This window comes from Podarcis gaigeae (genome assembly GCF_964106915.1).
Source record: "Podarcis gaigeae genome assembly, chromosome: 8".
NCBI lineage: Eukaryota > Metazoa > Chordata > Lepidosauria > Squamata > Lacertidae > Podarcis > Podarcis gaigeae.
In genome coordinates this window covers 55,908,271-55,930,254 of record NC_139684.1, presented here as the reverse complement: position 1 = coordinate 55,930,254, position 21,984 = coordinate 55,908,271, and the positions used below count along the sequence as shown (strand labels likewise).

Below are 21,984 nucleotides of genomic sequence, written 5' to 3'. Positions count from 1 at the left end.
TCCCAGCAAGTGCCATGAACTAGACATGAAGCCAGTGTGGCATTTGAATGGCCAGAGATTTAGCTTTAAGCCAGCTTTGTGCACACTCCTGATCTCTATCCAACAGAGGGCTATCGAAGCCTACTAGCCATGATGGCTATGCTCATGATGGGCCATTGCCTGATGCAGCAGATTCTATGCTCTTATGTTAAGATCCCAAAGGCGCCCTTCAGGTGTTGCTGCTGCCAGGCCAGACACCTCCTTGGATTAAAAATGAGAGCAAGCAGCATGGATGTTAATAAGTTAAAATGTTTAATTATATTTATGTTACATTATTTGCTTATAAAAGTAGCTGATTTAGGTTATCAAAGATTAAGCATTAAGGCAATGGCAGATAAAGGAGGACATTGTTTTGTCACAAAACATGACATACCACAGTCAAGATCCAGTGTGCAGATTGACTGCTGGTTTAATATAAAAACTCACTGTGCTTTATAGTGCTGCTAACACAGTAGCAACTGCTTCTTCCCACCTGACCTGTGCTCCAGAATTAAAAAGTATGTACATGTCTTTACATTTTTTTAAAAAAAGACAATTACTGCAAAATCTAATTTTCTGAATATACAAAACTATTTTTTACACAAGCCCTGCCTATAGTTACTAGTTCTCGGCCTTCACAGTGTGATCTCTTCCCGCAAGAGGAACTGCTGGATGAATTGCTGAGCTTTCCGTTTCTCGGCAATGTCTGGCTTGGTGTGCCCAGGAGGGGGACGGAGCAGTAGCCCCCCAAATATGCTACCTGCACAGGAAACATGATAAAAAAATCCATTAGTGTTTGCATACATAAGTGGCATCTGAGTTCCATGTAAGAGGCTATCAAGGGGGATGACTGCCCTTCTCAAGGCCCACCGCACCAGCTGATGGTTTTTTGGCACGGTGTCCCAAATAATTAAATGCACAGGAGTTGAGATGCCAACTCACCACCTCTACTTGGCTCAACCTATGTTTTGAAACAAGCTGCTCTAGGGCATAGTTAAATGAGCTGCATTCCTGTCAGGTGTGTGACATGCCAAAACATTTAAATCAAATAGGTCACGACCCCGTTTATCCCAGTTCACTCATCCTAGGATCATCCACCAAAGCCAGGATCAGTTCTTACCAAGAATATTCACATCCAAGTGGTTTTTCACAGAGTGCTGCAGTAGTTCCCGCAGAAATGCTATCAGATAACTGAAGACGTTTTTATGACACTTGGGCAGCGTGGAAACCACCTGGGAACAACAGGGAAGGAAGCTGTCGCACGCATGCAAACACACTTCCCCCACCAAGGGACCAGGCAGCCTCTTGGCATTACATGTCTCCCATTTTGGCAGCCGGCCTCTACTGGCTCACCTGATTGCTCAGCACATGGCTGTCAGCAGCCTCCAAGCACTTGTCGTACAGTGTGTAGCAGATGACCGGCTCAGGGAGACTCTCCAAGAAGAGCAGCAAAGCTTCCGCCACCGAGTGGTTGCTGCCATCTGGCCAGTGATGTTTAAGGAACAGGCAGTCGCCAAGATGAGGCCAGTGCCAGCTGCAATGCTGAGACACTGGGAAATCCCACTCATCCATAAGGAAGCCCCAGCGTAAGGGTCTGCACAACCACAGAGGCAGTAAAAAAATGCAAGATGACAACTAGCTGCAATAAGGTATTCACAGGGGGAGAAACGTTTGCCTCATCTGGCACAGAAACCCAGTTCATAGGTAGCTGGGATGGGGATCGGGTTGGCTGAACTGCTAAGGGAGGGAGGGGGTAAACATGCACAGTCATACCTTGGATTGAAGTAGCTTCAGGTCGAGTGTTTTCAGGTTACGCTCCGCGGCGACCCGGAAGTAACAGAACCCATTACTTCCAGGTTTTGCCGCTTGCGCAGATGCTCAAAATGACGTCACCTGAAAGCGGCGAATTGCGACCCGTGCACACGCAGACGCACGTTGCGTTCACTTCAGGATGCGAACGGGGCTCTGGAACGGATCCCGTTCACATCCAGAGGTACCACGGTACTTTGCAGAGAGAATCAGCAGACTCCACAAGGGAATGCAGTACAATTGCCTCTTATGCAGGGGTTACGTTCCAGAAACACTAGAAGGCTTTCCCAGCGTGGCAAGAGCATTTAAGCCCTCTGCCTTGCTTGCATTTAACTTGTAGAATTTCAACCAGCCTGCCTTCAACCGCATATGGTTGAAATTGTGCATAATATGCAGTTGTACTGTACTGAATTACAAGGGGTGGGAGAGAGAAAGATAATGCCAGTCCCGCTTTCGAACACACTTCCTCCAAGGATACTCAGCGTATCCATCATCCCTGTGTCCAGGCAATCACGGATCTGTTCAAACTCGACCCTCAGGCCCGGCTGCTGGAAGAGGTCCTCCTGCAAACGTGAGCAGCCACAGTAAAAGGCAAAGAAGGCAAAAAAGATCAGTTTCACTTTGCTAGATCTGCTGGAAGTGCCTTCTTGTGGAGCTGCACCCATGAATACAATCACACATCCCAAGGGCACAGTGAACCCAATGCAGCCAAACTCCAGGGCACAAACAGTGTAGAAGCCCCCTTGTTAGTTAGCAAGCACCATAGATACTGTTCGTTCCCCAGCATTTAATGAGCACTCCTGCCCCTGCTGGGCTTTGCCAAAGCTAAGCTTCTATCCTTCCCTCTCCCCATTACAAGGCCAAGCACACAAAAGGAAGTTCAGGTCCAGCAGCATCTTTCTAACCTGCTGGCAAGCATTGCGGTACAGGTGGTCAACCATCATCCACAACTCCTTAGGAATGTCCAAGGGCTTCTCGGGCCAGGAGACATCATCATCACTTGACCACAATGGCAGCAGAACCTGGAAGGGAGCAACAGGGTTGGAGAAAGGCCATAATCCCAGTGGTAGAGCACCTGCTCTATATGCAGAAGACTCCAAAGCTCAATTCCCAATGGCATCTCCAGGTAGGACAGGGAATGCCCCCCTGCCTGAAGAGCCATAGCCAGTCAGTGTGAACAGTCCTGGATTGGAAGGACTGTGTAGTCTAAGGCAGCATCCTCTGCAAAGCAGCATTGCACATGAAGCAGAGTTGGATGGTCCCCAAAGAGTCACCTAGTCTGCAATCCTCCTCCCAAGCCAAGTCCCCCAAAATGTCTTTGGGATGAAGGGCAGCAGACTTGGTTGGCCATAAGAACTCACTAGCTTCCTGATGGCCTCTGGCGACATCTCTTGGATGGGCTCCCTCATGTGGCACAGGGTCTGCAGGGGGCACCCGAAGCAGCTGGGCAGGTAGTTCCCTGACACGGGCAAGAAGTAATCTTTGCCCCGGTCGAGGTGCAGCACCAGGATGTCCTCCAGCTGGTCCTCTCCAGAGTTCAAGCGTGTTGCTGTTGACTTGTTCACAAACAGTTCCAAATCGACCGTCACCTCGGCATCTTCAGGGAGAAGGAAGATGGACAGTTTGACAACACTGAGCCTCAAAGCGTCTCACAACCACATGTAGTTTGTGGGGTGGGGAGAAAGAGGAGGAAAGATGGATCCCTACAAGGAAGGTCTCCGATGGAAGATGAGCAAGCTCCTGCTGAAAGAAACATTCCGGAGCAAACCCACAAAATGCTCACCCAGCCCCACTGTCAAAACACGCCATGATCCACAGCGTCAAAGGCCTCAAAGGATAAACAGAGCTAGTGTGGTGTAGTGGTTAGAACGCTGGACTAGGACTTGGGAGAGACCAAGGTTTGAATCTCCACTTGGCCACCAAGTTTACCCGGCGACCTTGGGCCAATCAGCCCAACCTACCTCACAGGGTTGTTGCTGTGGGGATTAAATGAGGAAGGGGAGAAAACCATGTACACCACTCTAGAGCTCCTTGGAGAAAAAGGCGGGGTATAAATGCAAATACCGGTAAATAAATGCAAACTGAGGGGCCTGGAGCTGCTCACTTGACAACATCTCCAAGAAAAGGGGAGGGGTGGCTGCTTTGTGAGTGCAAAGACTGCAGGCAGAAGACTGTCTGGGTCCCTGGATAAGGCACTGACAGAGTGCTCACGGATACCCAGAGCCCTCCCTGCCCTGACAGCTGGTGAAATGCAAAAGGTACTTCGTGTCGCAATAAATCTGTCTTTAAATTTTTGCTGGACTTCTGCTGTTCTTGCTACAAACATGGCTGTTCTCCAGATCAATGAAGTGATATTTTAATTTGTGAGCAATTGTGGCTATTGGAGCTCTGAACCAGATTTGTCCAAAGCTTGAATCAAACTGAGCATATTTGGAGGGCCTTGGATGGATCAGGTGCACACAGCCACAGGATGCTGAATCAGGTTGGGCTGGTCAAGAGCAATCTGTGGCTGTCACCCGGGGGGGGGGGGATCAGGCAGGAAGAGTGGTAAAACCCCATGAAAAGACAGAGAGCTCCCAGCTCACCAGGTAAAAGGAAGCCCTTGTGGGGGTTTGCCATCAGCCATGGCTTGCAGTAGGCTTCTTCATCCAGCTTGTTGATGAACTCAAACTGGCAAGGAACGGGCCCATTGTGGATGGTGAAGGACGCCATCTGGAGCTGCATGTACTTCACATCCTTGAAGAGGAACTGTGGGTGGGGAAAGAACCACAAACATGGAGGAGAAGGGTGGGAAGGGAAAGGGGAGTTGTGCATATGTAGCCTGGAGAAGAGACTGAGAGGGGATAAGAAAGCCATCTTCAAATAACTGAAGAAGTGTCTCCATGGAAGATGGAGCAAGCTTGTTTTCTCCTGCTCCAGAGGGGAGGACCTGAACCAATGGAAGGGACAAGGAAGGGGATTCCAATTAAAGGTTAGGAAGAACTTTCTGAGGGCAAGAGCCATTCGGTAGTGCAACAAAGTCCCTCGGAAGGTGGTGCACTCTCCTTCATTGGGGGGTTTCCAACAGAGGTCAGACAGACAGCTGTCAGGGATTCTGTAGCTGTGATTCCTGCATACCAGAGATTGGACCCTAAATTACCCTTGAGGTCCCTTCAAACTCTACAATTCTATGAACCAAGGGCTTGACCCCCAAAAGCTCCACTGAACATCCAGGTCCCAGTGGCAAGCTTGGGAAAGAGGTCCGCTGGGAGGCTCGTTATATGGAATGACACGAGCTTGCCGTGCCCCATACGTGGTCTTGAGCCAGTAGGCCCAGTGAAGCTGTATCTCCAGAAGCAAGCCTCTTGATCCTGCCCACTGGCCAGGGCAGCAGCAGATCCTACCTCCCTCTTGGAGAGGGTGACCGACGGGATGCTGGCGTTCTCCATCTTGTCCAAGGAGCGCACGATGTCTTCGAAGGATCTGCGGTAGAGCTCCTTGTCCACCACCTTCACCTGAATGGAACATGCAGCAGCAGAAGGGTCACTGGGGGGAGAGACAGAGGGGAGGAGGTTCCCCCTCCGAGGAGTCCTCAGCATCACCTGCCATATTAACTAAGCACCCAACACGCAAGCTGCAGAGGAAGCTGCCTGTCAAACACATCCCATGGGGCACCCCCCCCCCCAAAGTGATGAAGGGTCCTGCAATCCCACTCCTCTGGCTTACACCAGCCATAATCCTTGTTCCAGCCCTTTCCCCGCTGGACTGTATAAGCTCAGCGGATAAGGAGAGATGTCACCATGTGGTAGGTGCACAGGAAAGACCTACAGAAAGGAGGCCCAAGATTTTATTTTATTTTTTGCAAGGGAGGGGGTGAAGGTGGAAGATGCAGCATTTCTTTGTGCAGCACAGTGTCTGGCCAGCTTCAGAGCTAGCCAAGGTTGCTGGGATTCTGGGTTGGACTGGATGACCCTTGGAGTGCCCTTCCAACTCTATGATTCTGTAGAAGAGAAGGAGAGGGTGGCAAAATGGAGGGAGCCAGAGTGACGGGAGCCCTCCCCAGGCTCTCACACCAGCCGGGCTTGAAGGAGGCGGATGCCTACCCCAATGTCAAAGATGGCACTGACTGGCTTGTGGTCGCTGCCCCTCAAGGCCATGTGGCTTCGGTAGCTCAGCTGAGAGATATTCTTCCCTCTCCACAGGATCCGGTCACACCAGGCTGGCGTGCGGCATTTCTCACTGCATGGGAGGCAAAGCAAGGAGAAGAACGGTCATTTCGGCTGTTTTCAACCCAAGAACAAAGCCTTGCCATCTTCTGAGATGTAGGAGTCACTGGCAGCCCACAGTTGAAGTCTGCAGGGACGGTTTCCAGAGATGTCCTAGGAATGGTGGTCCGCATTGCCCCATTAGCTTCCCCATACTCCACATGGATGTTCCTGTTCTATTAATTCACCTGCTCTGGAGAGTGAGTGGACCAGCCCCAGGCTTAAGAGCCACATGGGATGAACCTGGAAAGAGAACAGTGCACCCCGCTAGAAACCTCCCAAAAGGGAAATATGTAACTGCCAAATAAAATGACAATGCTTCTGTAAGCTATATCAGGAGAGGTTAGCTTCCTAAGTCCAGGGACATTATTGTTGTAGTTTAATTTATTACCCACCCCTTCACTCCAAGATCTCAGTGTGGACTGCAACAATTTAAAATACTACATTAAAAACTTTTTTAAAAAACAACAACTTAGTTTAAAAATACAACCACAAAAAATAACATCTCATAAAAATAACAGTAACATGTAATAAAAAGTAACCGAAAGTTCATAGTTGCTTATTTTTAGATCTGCAGTCTTTCTGCATTAGAAATCTCCAAGGCCTCTTTCTAAACAGAGATGACATTTCCCACGTCGTGGGATGAATCCAGTAAAATACACCCTTTCATGCCATTTTAAACTACAGTGGTACCTTGGGTTAAGAACTTAATTCGTTCTGGAGGTCTTGTTCTTAACCTGAAGTATACCACTTTAGCTAATGGCGCCTCCAGCTGCCGTTGCGCCGCTGGAGCACGATTTCTGTTCTCATCCTGAAGCAAAGTTCTTAACCCGAGGTACTATTTCTGGGTTAGCAGAGTCTGTAACCTGAAGCGTCTGTAACCCGAGGTACCACTGTACTAACCAAAAGTGGCAGCTTTCAAAATGGTGGGAAGGGCTGCCACATCCCCTTGCCGGCATTAAGCCAAGGGGAACATTTTGCTTGTGTTTTCCCCAGTTTGTAAGCCCTCTGAGGTGGGGCCATCACTAGCATGTGTATTTCAGGGGTTTTTTTCTCCAAAGCAGCATTCTAAGAGCTGCTAACTGGATGTTAAAAAACCACAAAAAAAACCACGTAAGTTCACAGGTTAAAATGGCTTTGCATGCATGTTTTTTTGGTCTGGTCTTGTGCAGATGCTACAGAGAAACATCTGCACAAGAGAAGCCTCTGGGCTGGACCAGCACCACTTCCCTGTTAGAGATGGTGACATGCAAAGAACAGAGCACCCAAAATGGCTGTGACGCTCCTGACAAGCCTACCTGGTGTCCCAGTCATCAGACCCAGTGTTGTATTTATACGTTGGCTGGAAGGAAATCTCTCCCTCCAGGAAGCCTTCAAAGACCGCCTTGGCCTCCATCTGCTTTTTCAGCTGAGAAGGAAAGAGAGCAGAGAGGTGAAACTGAGCAGCAAAGCATCTTTCGAACCCAAGCCTCCCTCGGGATTGTTCACGCCTCCCTTCCTGCTTTCTTGCGGCAAATCCTGCCTCCTGATGCAGGCCAACCACATCCATTAGAACTCCTGACTTACTAGAGCAAAATAGCCGATTGGTTATGCTACATGTCTTAAGGCTCCTTTGGAACTCACCAGGACTGTTTTCAGTCTTGATGGAATAACAGTCCAGTTGTGTTTTGTTAAATTTGCTTACAGATTTCTCAAAAATTGAATGGAAACATTTATTCAAAGGAGAAGTAAAGGGACTCTTGTAGCTGAAAGATTCCCCAGCCATTCCTAGCCACTTTCTGGAACCAGCTGCAGCAGCAGAGTAGCATTCCCCAACACCTGCCCTGGCCCCATGAATGCTGCAAGAGCTCTGCACTCTCTCTTTGGAAGGTTGACCCTTGTTGGAAGGCAGATCTCGCCTGCCTACTGAACGCTCCCTCACATACTTGGTCATGCTGATAAAGGGTGGCGAAATCGTGGGCCTCCACCAGCTTCTTCACCCGCTCCACGTCCTGCTCCTCCAGCCTGTAGTTCAAGTCTCCCAGCCACAAGACCACACTGCAAGGGAGGCGCTGGTGTAAGGAAATGGCTCCAGCACCCTTGAGGCTCTTCACAGCTCCTATTCCCAGCCACGTAACCCCAAGATGCACAGTGTCAACCCAGCAAATGAAGAGATGTTCCCAGCTCCTTGCACACCCACAACCTTCCTAGTTCCTCCTACTAACTTGGAAGCAAATCAGTGAACACCAGAAGGTCTGGGAAACAAATGATCCTTCACACAAGTCCTAGACTTGAAGCCACCTCACATAGCTAGAAGGTGGAAGACAGGCAGCAGACTACAGTGCTGGCAAAGAGAGCTGCTTTGTAGCCCTCCAGTTGGATTCCAAATCTCACTAGTACAGCCAAGGCCAGGGATGATGGGAACTGTAGTCCAGAGGACTCCCATCTCTGGCAAACTGTCTTGGCTGATGAAATAAGCAGAACAACCAAACTACACAGCAGATACATGCAACTGTCTCCTGGGGGACTATAGAACCAGCAACTATAGAAGTCTATGAGCACAAGAAGGGAGGGCTGCTGTTGCTGAATCCCTTTCCTTCCAGCTGTTTCTCCATCCAAAACGCCCTCCTTCATGGGAGAAAGACACCGTGCAAGATGGGGTGGGGTTGTACTTTGAAAGGGAAAATGGCAGGAAGGAATGGGGTTAAACAGCCACTCCCTAAACTGCTTTTCATTTTTAAAAAAGAAAGAAATGGTAGGTAATAGAATTAAATTTACGTGAAGCCAAACAAATATTAAAAATTAGGGAAATGGGGGGAGGTGGGGGGGGGTGAAGAGAAGAGACAAGGTCCTGAGGAGACATACCATAAGAAGACAACAGAAAAGACAGTTCAGATGGGTGGGGTACAAATAATAAAATTATTATTATTATTATTATTATTATTATTATTATTATTATTATTATTCTTCCCAAACCCATAAAGCCAAGTTTCCATATTTGCTCCACAACTTCACAGAAGAGGCTGGATCCTTTCCCACTTGCTTCCCTCCCCCTGCCCCCACTTACTCGTGCTTGCCAATGGTGAGGGGTGGGAGGCCTGGCTCTGGCGGGCAGAACTGCATGCGTCCACAGATATCACGGAAGTCCTGGTTCCGCCGCTCGTACTCCTCGGTGTGGGCTGCCAGGTGGGCGTTCACGAAGCAGACGGTGGTGTTGTGGAACCGGAAGCGGATGGCTACTCCCCCCTTGTTGCCCTTCATTCGCAGCAGAAGCAGCAGAGGAGGAGCCGGGAGAGAGAGAGAAGGTGGCGACTCTGTTCCCTGCCTGCTATGGAAGGAGCAGGCAGAACAGACTCCAAAGCAACCAGCCAAGACCTCTCTGAAGCAAGCAGGAAGGTGCAAAGAGAGGGCTTAAGAAGCAGGCGGTGGTTAACCTTTTGGGGGCCAAGGGGCTAAAGCAAAACTATGTAATGGTGGGCATGGCCAAATTTTAATTAAAGGAGAAATTTTGGTGACTCACAAAAACTTTTGGGCACCACAGAATCATTGCAGAGGACCCACAGGAGCAGATAGTGCAGAGTCAGAGTGGTTACAGTGTCAGACTAGAATCAGGGAGAAACCAGGGTTTGAATCCCCGTTCAGCCACGAATTCTATTGGGTGACTTTGGGCCAGTCACTGCCTCTCAGCCTAGCCTACCTCACAGGGCTGTTGTGCAAAGGAGAAGTGTGCACACCACACTGAACTCTTTGCAGAAGAATGGTATATAAATGCAATAATAGTAACAATTTTTTAAGAATTTTTTTTTAAAGTCTGGTAAATAGTGGAGGTGGGGTTGAGTTGGGACCCCTCAAAACCTTTCGCGGGTCCAGATGCAGCCCATGTTCTGCAGGGGAGCCTGGCACCCAGGCCAAACAAAGCCCAGAGGCCCCCTCATGTCCATCTCCTGCAAGAGCAGATGAGATGCTGGTATCATCAGCAGCCTCATCCCACCCCAGAAAAGGATGAGGGGGCACCACCCTGCAAGGCTCTCACAGAGAGAGGTCTGGATAGCCCCAGAATGGCAACAGCAGACTCTCCCCTGCCCACCCCCAGTTTGAGGGTGATGAATACTCACCATCCTCCCCATGATGCCCGTGCCAACCGTCTCGGCCTCCACCTCAGAAACATGCACAGCGAGCTCAGTCCTGACGTAGAGCAGCATCAGGATCCCAACAAGCCGGATAAGCTTTACCTGCATGTTAACCAGGGAAACAAATACACAAAGGCTATAGAATAATAGTTCTGTAGAGAAATGACCTCTTGGGGCCATTTAGTTCACACCCCTGAAATGCAGGAATCACAGCTCAGCAATCCCCAACAGATGGCCATCCAACTTCTGCTTAAAAACCTCCAATGAAGGAGACTCCACCACCTTACTATCAAAGTCCTTCCTAATGTTTAGTCGAAACCTCCTTTGTTGTCAGTGAGTCCACTGGTTCGTGTCCTACCCCCTGGAGCAGCAGAAAACAAGCTTTCTCCATGTGACAGCCCTCCAGATATTTGAAGATGGCTCTCATATCACCTCCCAGTCTCCTCTTCTCCAGGTTAAACATCCTCAACTGTTCCTCATCAGGCTTGTTTTCCATGCCCTTTATTGGTTGCCCTCTGCTAACGTTCCAGCTTGCCAATATGCCAGGTGTGACCTCACTGGCTGCTGCCCACATTGCCCTGGAAGGAGAATGGAATTGCCTCCCCCCCCCCCTTGCAGAAGGCCCCTTTTTGCCTCCCCCATCACCTGTGGACTTGAAGAAGGCATGAGCCTCTTTTACAGTCCTTCACAGGGAAGCAGAGTCCCCTTGTCCCCAACCCCTGCCATTAACCTCTTCTGAAGAACATCCCACCCCCAAACACACACACACAGAGGGCTGCATGAAGGGGCAGAAGAGCCTCAGGGAGAAAGAGGAGGCCACTGGCACCTCTCAGCAGCTGAAGCCAGCTTACCTTGGCATACTTGGCCTCCGGGTGAAGGCTCTCGGTCACAGCTTTGAACCATTCCTCTTCTTTTGGCGTGTCGTTGAAGAAAAAGGCCTCTTTGCTCAGGTCAAGCTCCTGGAAGCTGCATTCAAGAGAGCAAACCATGAGTAGGGGCATACCCTCCCTCCATAGAGAAGAACCCAAGAAGGACCTGCTGGATCAGGTCAATGGCCCATAGAGTTCAGCATCCTCTTTTCACAGCGGCCAACCAGATGCCCTCATGGAAAGTCCTCAAGCAGGAATAGAGCACAAGAACAGCACTTTCTCCTCCTGCGGTTTCCAGCAAATGAAGCACTGCTGCATCCAACTCTGGAGGCAGAGCCTAGCCACTGTAAGCTACTAGCCATTGGTAACCCTCTCCATGAATTTGTCCAGTCCTCTTTTAAAGCAGTCTAGGTTGGTGGCCAACACTGCCTCCTGTGGCCGTGAGGCACTGCAGGAGCAAGAGACCTCCTCTACCTAGTGAAGCAGAAAGATGGAAGGGTCAATTAAACCAGACGGCATCCAAGTGTTCAGTGCTCACACACGTGTATCCAAGTGGGCAATGCTCATCAAGAGGAGGAGGACTAGGGCTAGAGGGGATGGCAGGTGCAAATCCCTCCCACCCAGCTCACCAGGTGACCTGAGAGTGAGTCACTGCCTCTCAGGCTCGCCTACCTCGCATGGCTGATGTACAGACAGAATGAGGAGGGGATGACCCATGCATGTTACTTTTGCTCCTTGGAGGAAATAAGAGGTGGATGAGAAACATAACAATAAATGGATAAGAAGCACCTCACACGTACCCCACACAATAAATGTCTGGGGGCTCAGCATCGTGGCTCAGCCAGGGCTGGAGAGTCTCCTTGGGCGACTGGCCGTTCACGTTGTATGTGCCCACGAAAAACCTGCCAGGAAACACACAAAATCTTGCTCCGGATCTTGCCAACCACCTCTCCCCCACCAGCACAGGAGGAGGAGGAACCCCACTGCCATTCCTACACCCAGGCCCAGCTGCCCTGGCACCTGAGTGAGAGCCAGCGTAGTGCAAGGATTAAAGTGTTGGTCTAGGACCTGCGAAACCAGGGTTTGAATCCACTCTCACCTATGAAACTGTGACCTTGGGGGCCAGTCACTGCTTCTCAGCAAACCCTACCCCACAAGGTCATTGTGGGGATTAAATGAGGAAGGGGAGAAACACGCACCTATCCCACCTTGAGCTCACCGGAGAAAAAGGTAGAGTATGAATGCAATAAATAAATAGGCAAATAGCCAAGGGGCTTGTGCATTTGTGGTGGAAAAGGCTCAGCATCATTCAAGGAATCCCCCTAGGGGAAGCATGGAGCTGCCTTTGCCACACACACCTGGCATTGCTCTCAGAATCACCCTTACTTGAAGCCCTGGAGGTATGTGTACTCGTCCTCCTTCTGCAGGAGCTGAGACTTGATGATGGTGTCTCTCAGCCCAAAGGTCTGCATGGACAAGCCCCGCATCTCCTCTGACACCAGCACACTGGAGGACCGGACCATCTCGCTGGTGATGTCATTCTTGGGCTTGTTGGGCCTGGAAATGAGAGGATAGGGCAGAGGGAGGGAGATTGGGGAGGGTGGCAGGGGTTGGTTTATTTCAGGTGTTGTTGCTATCGGCAAAAAGCAAAGAGGAGCCAGGAGCCCCACGCTGGCACAAGGAGGGCCAGAGTGGGGCTGCAACACTAGCCCACATGCCTTCCCATCACTGCCTTGAGACAGTGCCAGGAGGGAAAGCCCACTTTGTTCTAGACTTACAAGGATTGCATCCTCAAGACAGGACCACTGCCCCCCTTACAGGTCTGCAAGAGGACAGGTGAGGACTGCCCCCCCATTAGATACAGGGTCTTATCTGGGACTTTGGAGTGGCCCAACTGTGGGCCCGATCCAATTTGGGAGCCTTGCACAAGCACATGGTAGGGATTGTCCTTTGCTTCCAAATTGCTATAGTACTTGTCAGGCAGGTTACTCTTTAAAACAGTGGTTCCCAAAGTGGTGCCCTCTGAGGGGCTATGGGATACCCTGCGTGGGGGTACTAAGAGGAGGGGGGGGAGTGCCGCAGGTACAAATGACTATCAGACTTAGAAAAGTTGGTAAAACTAGATCAAGTTCATTCATTTTGTTGAATTAAACCAATAAGTTCTACAGTGGTACCTCGGGTTAAGTACTTAATTCGTTCCGGAGGTCCGTTCTTAACCTGAAACTGTTCTTAACCTGTAGCACCACTTTAGCAAATGGGGCGTCCTGCTGCCGCCGCGCCGCTGGAGCACGATTTCTGTTCTCATCCAGAAGCAAACTTCTTAACCCGAGGTACTATTTCTGGGTTAGCAGAGTCTGCAACTTGAAGTGTCTGTAACCTAAAGCGTATGTAACCCGAGGTACCACTGTAATTGGATTATGAATAAATATGCAATTGTTACTGTGTGCTATTATTATGTTATTATCTTCCTTAGTGGGTCATGCAAACCACTATTCTGAATAATGCCTTTTATAGAACCAAGGGGCCAGTGGCCAGATAAGGTTTGGGAACCACTGCTATAAAGAGAGAGGGAAGGGATAGTAAAAGAAATTTCAGGGAGGCTCTGCTCCTGTTAACTTTTGGAAGTCTGCCTGAGAAAAAGACACTCTCTGAACTGCAATCCAAGCCCGGCAACCCCAGAAGCAAAAGGCACAGAGGCACTCTGACCCCATTACGTTACATGTTTCCAAGACTGGCTGTGGCTGTCATGTTCAACTTACTTGGGGACGGCGGCAGCAGGACTGGCACCACTTGTGCTGCCCATCTGGTTCATAGCTGGTGGCTGTTTCCCTTTCTGCTTTGGGTCCTCATTCCCAGCAACTCCTAGAAGCAAAAGGAAGCCCATGAAAGCTGTCTGTCTCTGACCAGTGCCTGGGAAATCTCAGCCTGCCCAAGGCTGACTCTCAGAGAAGGAGGAGGCTCCTCCTTATCTCGGCTACACCATTCCTTGGGGTGGGGGGAAGGGCAGGCTGCCAGAATGCTACACTCCTCAGTCAGTCTCAGGGATGGCCAAGTGGAAAAAGATGAACATAGCAAGAGGGAGAACTTGGGAGGAAAGCGAGCAAGCTGCCTTTTAGCACAGATCAGAGCCACAGGCCACAATGAGAGCAGAAGCAGCAATCCCTGTGGGCTAGGGAAGAGGGTCCAGCATAGCCAATGGCAGCCTCCCAGATCCAAATTCCCGCTCCTGCCTTCTCCAAGGGATTAATGTTCTGGTCCTACACAAAAGCCACCTTTTCTCTCACCCCTTACTAGTCTGAAAAGCAGGCAGCAGGACAATCACGTGCCCCAGAGAAACGACAATGTCATCTGTGCTTCACGTTACTGGGTTTTTAGACTACTTAATTACAAGTGGTCTTTGACTTCACCTGCAAAAGCACACCCCTCCATCAGCTCCCGAGACAGAGAGATGCCAATGGTGTTATTAGCAGATTATCCGAATGCCAATGGTGTTATTAGCAGTTTTTCACATTATGTTTCTTCCAGGCCAGAAGTAGAGTATTAAAATCACGGGGTGCAGGCAAAGCTGCCCATTTTGCAACCCTCTCTGCACCAGATAAGCCTGCCTGAGCAAAGCCAGAAACATCTAAAGTGATTCAGCAGCGGGGGGGGGGGAGGTTGAGTCCACAAATAGCACACGGACACACCAATCACTCACAATCTCTTACATTCCTAGATACTGAGCTTTTGATGGTGCTGTATTTTTGTTTTAAGTCACATTTCAAAGCTCAAGGAACCAATAGATCCACATACTGGGGAGGGGGGGAGTCTTCCAGGGTACTGAAAAAGAAGTGCAACCACAGTCACAATTTAGCAAACCTTCAAACTTCAGAAGTTTGAATATTTGAAACTGAGTGCTGATTAATGCTTTAAGAACCCTGAACTTTTTTAAACAGCAGGTTAAGCTCCCCCCTAAAGCCCAACATCCCAGTGTCCAAAATGAGGAATACTGTCTGTAAAGAATTTTCTTTCAGTAGACTACCGGTCAAGTGTTTGTGAGTAAGCTCCACTTTCAACATCTCTATATTCGTTTGGCTTAAACAGCAACATCCGCTCCTGATGGTAATCCACTTTCTGCAGGATGACGAAAGGAAGAGGCACTGGGGTGGAGGGAGAGAAACCAGCAGAACTTCTCTGAGGCCAGAAGCAGCCCAACCACTGCTGCCCTTGCAGACAAGCCCAGGCCAGGCAAGAGCATCGGGTGGGGTGGGGGATTGCACCACCCCCACCCACCAGGAAAGCCTGAAGCCAGCCGTGCCTGGAACTGGGGAAAAGAGCCTTGAAATTGCAACATTGCAAAGAGCTTCCTGCCTCCACATGGAGCATCGCCAGGCAGCAGGTGGGGGCTGCTTGGGCAGAGAAGGAAAGTGTTGGAGGGGGGCATCCCTTAGCCCTGAAGCCCACCGCGCCCAGAGAGCATTTTCCCCGTTTTCTCCGCAGGCGGAATGGGCTCCCAGCCAGGAACCAGCAGGTGCTGCTGCTGCAGGAGCAACCAGGGACCCGAGGCGGGCAGGCGGCTAACTGCCGCCAAAGGATTTCCTGCCGCCGGGCCAACGGATCTCTCTCGACTCCTCCCTGCAGAGGAGCCCGGCTCTCTCCATCCCTCCAGGCAGGGCAAAAGCCGCTTTGGGTGTGTGGAAAATAAAGCCAAAGTACAAGGGCGAAATCCTCCTCCACCTCCCGAGTAGTTGCCTGCGCGGAAGAAGCGCCAGCCGAGGAAAAGGCGGGTAGCCCGGAGCAGCAGGAAGAGGGCGCGCCTCCGGGCTGCCCCCGCCCAGCCAGCACCTGCAGGGCTGGCCTAGGGCTGCAGCGCGCGTCGGGGAAGGGGCCCAGCATCTTCCTTCCCTTAACCGGGCTCTACTATAGGCGGGACCTGCTGCCGCCTCTCCAGACGATGCAAGTGGCGGCCCTGCTTCCCTCACAACAGCCCTGCGAGGTAGGACACAGTCTGGAGAACCCCCCGCTCCAAGGGGCTTCCCGTCAGTAGGCTAGCCAGCCGGCCGGCCGGCCACCACAGACAACGGCGGGCCATCTCTTCCTCCCGAGTCGCGATCAAGCGCATAGTCCTCAGCGCGCGCCTCTTCCTACCTGCGCGCCGCAGCCAAGAAGCGCACATCGCCCGGTCTGAATCCCAGGAGCGGCTGCCCACCAGGCCACACCCTTTGCTCGGCTCAGCCAATCACAGTGGGGCTCGCCTCCAGAAACGCCCCCGCCCGAGGGTGGAGCGGATCCAGATCAGCCCAGCGGAGCTCAGCAGCGCCCCCACAGGAGGAATGGCAAGATGCGGACTCCCTCGCCTCGCGCTGCCGCGGCTAAAAATGCCTTGATTCAATCGTTGATGGTCATGATCATCACAATGAGCATTGCAAGCGGACCGGCCCCCTCATGCTTTGGGAAACTCCGTGTGCGCTGACGACCCGCCATACATAATACTGGTCGTGCCAGCAGCTCTACTCCCGCGTCTGTCCCGCTGGCGGAACATTAAGGGGTGAGGGAAGAAAGGCTAAAAGAGTCCGATCAAGTGCTCTTGAGCTTCACCGCAGTTGGGAGTGACAAGGCTAAGGTTTTTGAGTAAGTAGGGGTGGGGGAGAGAGATTGATGGATGTGGGAGAGGAAAGTGGCAGCCCCTTGGACTTCAGGTCAGGAAAGGGGGCAGTCACTTAAGGCATAAGTTCAAGGTTAAGGCCACAGGTATGAAGTTTACGGCATGTAATGCCTTAAGAGAGAATATAATGAAAATGATTTACAAGTGGTACCTGACACCAGTCAAGTTTGCAAAAATTTATCATCTGCCTGACAATAAATGTTGGAAATGTAAAGAGACTGAAGGTACATTCTTTCACCTTTGGTGGACATGCCCAAAGATTAAGACCTTTTGGGAGATGATATATAATGAAATGAAAAAGGTATTTAAATATACCTTCCAGAAGAAACCAGAGGCCTTTCTCTTGGGCATGGTCGGCCAATTGGTGCGAAAGGAGGATAGAACTTTTTTTATGTACGCCACAACAGCAGCAAGAATACTCATTGCAAAGTATTGGAAAACACAAGATTTACCCACCCGGGAAGAATGGCTGATGAAGCTGATGGACTATATGGAACTGGCTGAGATGACTGGCAGAATCCGAGACCAAGGAGAAGAGTTGGTGGAAGAAGAGTGGAAGAAATTTAAAGTTTATCTTCAGAAATATTGCAAAATTGAGGAATGTTAGAAAGATGTTGGGGGGGAAAACATTATGTGGTTTTAGCAGAAAAGATATAAAGGATTAAGTAAAAATGAATTGGTGAAAGAGAGAAGGTAAAATTATAATATGTTAAGATAAATTATTAGGATAAAAACAAAGTTGGAAGGATTTGCTGGAATATTTAATTGAATTAGAATACAAAAACGGGAGGCGTGAGGAGGTCACGGAAATAAGTAAATGAAAGACAGGTAATGGAAAGATTGAAATGTTTTTAATTGCCTTTTTATTCTTTTTTATTTTCTATCCTTTTTGTGTGTGTTTTTTTCTTTTTTGTCTTTTTTCATATTTGTAATTTTGTTGAAACCTCAGTAAATATTATTTTTAAAAAATAAGTTCAAGGTTAAGTTCAATGGGTTATTATTAGGATATAAGGTCCTTATCACCTTGGGACCAGTTTACCTATGAGATTGCCTTACCTCCTGTTCACCCACTCAGCCGCTCCAATCTGCAGAACTGGCACTATTACAGATGCCTCATAATAATACCCATTCCACATTTGTAAGAATTCAATATTTTAGTGTGGCAGCACCTACACTCTGGAACTCGCTGCCTCTTGATATCAGGCAGGCGCCTTCACCCTACTATTTTCAGCACCTGCTAAAAACATTTCTGTTTAGACTAGCCTACCCAGATATTTATGAAGCTGATGTGAGTTTGAATCTGTTTTTGTTTATAGTTATTTTTACTTCTATTAAGTCTTAAATTATTGTTAATGCTTCCTATTTGTAATATTATCCTGGTTGTTGTTGTTTTTTGTAAACCGCTTTAAGGTTGTTTGCAATCAAGCAGTGTGTAAATTTTATGAAATTAATAAATTAGGTAGGAGGAGGACCCCATTAATGGAAGGAGACGGGTAGAAAGACCCACTGTGCTGCACTGGGATATATTTTGGAGGCTCTCTTTCTGGTTAGTCTTACCACTCAACTACAACAGCACATAGGCGGAGTTTGGATTCTTCCTTCTTGTTGTCTTAACTGTCTGCTGCTGTCTTGTTGCCATCCTGCCCTAGAGTGACACAGGAGAGGGGCTTTCAAGTCTAGTGGAGGCCCCATTGCACTAGCAAGCAAGCACCAGATCTGTCCCACATGACAAATGCATCTTGCTCATTTGCTCTCTCCAGGTCATCCTCTCACAGGCAGAGGATTTAATTGTTTATTTTATATTCTGACTTATACTCCCAGTGCAGGACCCATGGCAGCTCACAGCATAAATTAAAACATATATGGTATAACTAAGCACAAACAATACAGACATTAAAAACTAACCCTATTACAAACAGCACTGAAACTACTTAAAACCATTTAAAACCACACAAACACACACATACACCACCGCTCAGAAACCCTACCACAACAGCCAGTTAGTGGCCTAAGGCTTGTCAAAACAAAAAAGTTTTTGACTGCTGGCTAAAGGAAAGCTAGCCTCTTGTGGAAGGGAGCTCCACCATCTGGGAGCAACCATTAAGAAGGACTTCTCTCACGTCCTCACCAAGCATGCCTGTGAAAGTAGTGAGACTGAGAGAAAGGCCTTCCTAGAAGATCTCAAAGCCCAGGCAGGCTAATTTGGGGAGATTCAGTCCTTCAGATAGCCTGGACATATAGGGTTTTATGGTCACAACCAGCATTTTGAACTGCAAACAACCAAGCAGCCTTGTAACAACAGTGGAGCCGTTGTAACAAGGAGGATCCAAGCAACGTCCTTGCCAGCAGCAGCAGGGACCAAGATACTTCCAGCTGTTCCTCAGTGGGTTGTAAGACTACTTGCACAACATAGGCTCCTCTAACCTTGCCAAGCTCTGTGATCAAGGGAAGCCCAGGGCTTGGAAGCCCAGACCATATTTATTATCATGAAATGCAGCACTGGAAAGCATCAGTGTAGTACGGTATATGGTGGTTTGAAGCCTTTTAAAAAATTGGTCACTGTGGCAAGCTCCCATACAAGCCTCAGGACTTCAACACTGACCCCCACTCCAGTCCTTTGCCCAAACTTTGAGGCCCTCCCATCAGCAACAGAGTCTCGTACCTGCTGGGCTGCAGCGCTTCCTGACCTCTGTCAAGAAAGTCTGTGTCTGGGAACCAAAAGGCAGCTGCACTAGCAAGTTGGCGTCGCTTGAGATGATCTGGACAGTGACATCAGAGCCTATAGGAGAAGGAGAGAGGAGAGCAGCCTAAACAACTTTGTGGGCTGACCTTGGGAGAAGCATTTCTGGAGAATAAGCTGCAGGAGCTCTCCTATTGCTGCCCCACCACGCAGCAGCATGGACAAACCTGGGCACAGCTAAAGCTACCCAGAAGCCAATGGCTGCATCATTCTCGTTCCCCATAAGCGACCATGGAAATATCTGTATTGAAGGGCACCATGCACACTTATAAAATGAACAATATACATATGGACGCAGCAGTGGGCATCAGTGGCAGCACCTTCAGGCAAAGCTCCACATGTGTGCCTAGTACATGAAAACAAGGCAAGTTTTTATCTTTCAAAAAGTAATATTCCAGCCCACATGGGTTACAGAGATTGGCTTTGAAGTGTGTGGTCGGTGAAGTTTCAGAATTCTGAGAGGGTGGGGCAGGAGGAAGGCAGGAGGCGGGAAGGGAGAGAGAAATTTAATAAGAAACAAAGACTTAGTGGAAGCAGAACAAAGCAAGCAGAGGAGCTTATCTCAGTGGGAACTGGCTGGCTTGGGCCTGTGTGTTGCCCAGTCAGTGAATGCTGTAGCATTTCCCAGGTACAACAGTTTGGTTATTTGTGTAGTGTGGAGAACAATCCATGGCCCTGTTGGTGCTGCTCACAGCTCTGCTTGCTAGGGCGTGAGTGAAGCAATACCAGAAAAAAGGGGCAGGCACCATCACACTTCTGGGGAATCATTGTTTACAAGAACCACAGCAAATGCTTACCTACAATGTGCAGGTCATTCTCCCCGGCGACTGTCAAAGGAGAAATTATTATTTTTATTATTTTAGTTATTTATCTGTATCCTGTCTTCTTCCTAGCCCACGACTCAAGGTAGCTCACAAATTAAAGCAACACATATAAAATACAGAAAGCTAAAAACATACAAAAGATAGTTTAAAAGCTGCCTGGCAGGTGGTTGGTGGAAAGGCCACCAAAGGGGTCCCCCTAAGCTCCCCCCATAAGGCCTGGTCACTGATTATTTATTATCTGGGACGGGGGTGATCAAGGGACAGAAACACGGGTGACAACGTTCCCCAAAGAGTGCATCCACTCCCTGGCTCTTTGGGGGATCATTCATCCTGGATTCCTCCTACTCAAGTGGGTCAACGGGAATCATTTCAAGCGCCCCGACTCGCGGGGGTGGGGGAGGAGGCAGCGGAGCCTTCCCTGCAGAGGAATATGGCAACGAAGTCAATAAGCCAGAAAGGAGAGCTAGCCCTCACCTTCTTCCACGGCAAAGCCTTCCTGCAGGAGCAGGACCTTCTCCAGGCGCACGTCCTCGGCGGTGATGGCCATCCGCCGGTGGCTGTACAGGCAGATCCTGCGGAGACAGAGCCGGGAGACCACGCGCCCTCCCCATCAGAGACCAGGATCGTGGCCCCAGCACCTCGCCCACCACGTCTCAGCACCCCGGAGATGCTCCTGTCCCAAGCCCGCTCCTCCCTCCGCAGCCCCCCTCCCCCGCCCCCCTCCTGGGATCCCCAGCGCCCCCTTCCGCTCGCTCCCGGGAACCTGCTCCTCTCCGGGGCCGCGCGAGACGGAGGAGCCGGGAAAGGAGGAGCAGCAGCAGCCGCAGCCGCACGGAGGGGCGGGGAGGAAGGAAGAGACCCGCCTCCTCCATTCCACGCCCGGCTCCTGCCCTCACCTGTCTCACCTGCCGGGCGCGGCGGACTTACATGGCTTTGCCGTGGCTCTCCACCAGGCCCAGCAGCCGGCTCTCCCCACCAGCCAGGAGCCCCTGCACCGCCTGCAGCCGGAGGTCAAGGAAGGGGCCGGAAAGTGCCGGAGTGGCGAGCGACCCCCGCCCCCCCCTGCCCGCCCCCCCCCCTGCTGTGTCCTTCCCGGGGCGGCCCCCAAAGGATACGACCAGGCAGGTCTCCCCCGCCGAGAGCGATTCCTGGATGGGCACCGACTGATCCATCCTGCGTGGACGGCGGAGCAGGCGGCACTCCCCGCTGCTGCTGCAGGAGGGAGAGGGTCGCCCGGAGCCGGCCGGCAGCCCCCGCCGCAACCGGGGAGCGTCAGGAACCGAGCCGAGAAGGAAGCGGCGGCGCTGGAGCCTGCAGGCCTCTTTCCTTGAGCACGGCGGGGCGGGGGGAGCAGACGGGTCCCGCCTCCGGCCTGGCCGCGACTGCCTTGGCGGCTCCGGCCTCCCGGGCGGGTGCAGGAAGGCGAGAGGAGGAGGCCGCCGACGCATGGGCGCTCCCAGGCCCCGACGAGGCGCGGGAAGGGCGGCTCCGGGCTCCTGCCACCGGCCTTCCGCCCACGGAGCGGCTACTGCCCGGACTGCAAACCCTTTCCTTGCTCGACGGACTCGCCGAAGCTAGACACCCACCCGCCCCGTCTGCTGCCAGTTGAGCAAGGCAGCACAGCTTGCCACTTCCCTAAAATGATGCTGCCAGCTCCCCCTGGAAGGTGCAGGGCCCCCCCCCCCCCCGCGACCCTCAGTACATAGTGTGGCCGCCTGAGAAGGCCC

At 50.7% G+C, this 21,984-nt stretch overlaps 1 protein-coding gene across 6 annotated transcripts; it reads right to left on the bottom strand.

The window, feature by feature from the left end:
• Positions 1-270: 270 nt before the first annotated feature.
• INPP5B (inositol polyphosphate-5-phosphatase B) lies at positions 271-21,968 on the bottom strand. Of its 6 annotated transcripts, none has more exons than XM_083751399.1 (22): positions 21,373-21,968; positions 21,185-21,255; positions 20,732-20,829; positions 20,231-20,260; positions 19,356-19,472; positions 13,809-13,911; positions 12,436-12,606; positions 11,850-11,951; positions 11,032-11,146; positions 10,166-10,282; positions 9,118-9,305; positions 7,997-8,108; positions 7,370-7,479; positions 5,910-6,045; positions 5,211-5,321; positions 4,413-4,575; positions 3,189-3,424; positions 2,733-2,849; positions 2,306-2,390; positions 1,372-1,499; positions 1,139-1,250; positions 271-778 (listed from the first exon to the last, which is right to left on the bottom strand). In XM_083751399.1, the coding sequence occupies exons 1-22, from the start codon at positions 21,703-21,705 to the stop codon at positions 654-656; spliced, it is 2,880 nt and encodes a 959-aa protein (XP_083607525.1). In that variant the 5' UTR covers positions 21,706-21,968; the 3' UTR covers positions 271-653. The 6 variants fall into 6 exon arrangements, with proteins under 6 accessions (XP_083607525.1, XP_083607526.1, XP_083607524.1 ...); XM_083751400.1 differs by having other exon boundaries at positions 21,154-21,255; positions 21,373-21,600; XM_083751398.1 differs by having other exon boundaries at positions 21,185-21,871.
• Between the last annotated feature and the right edge of the window lie 16 nt (positions 21,969-21,984).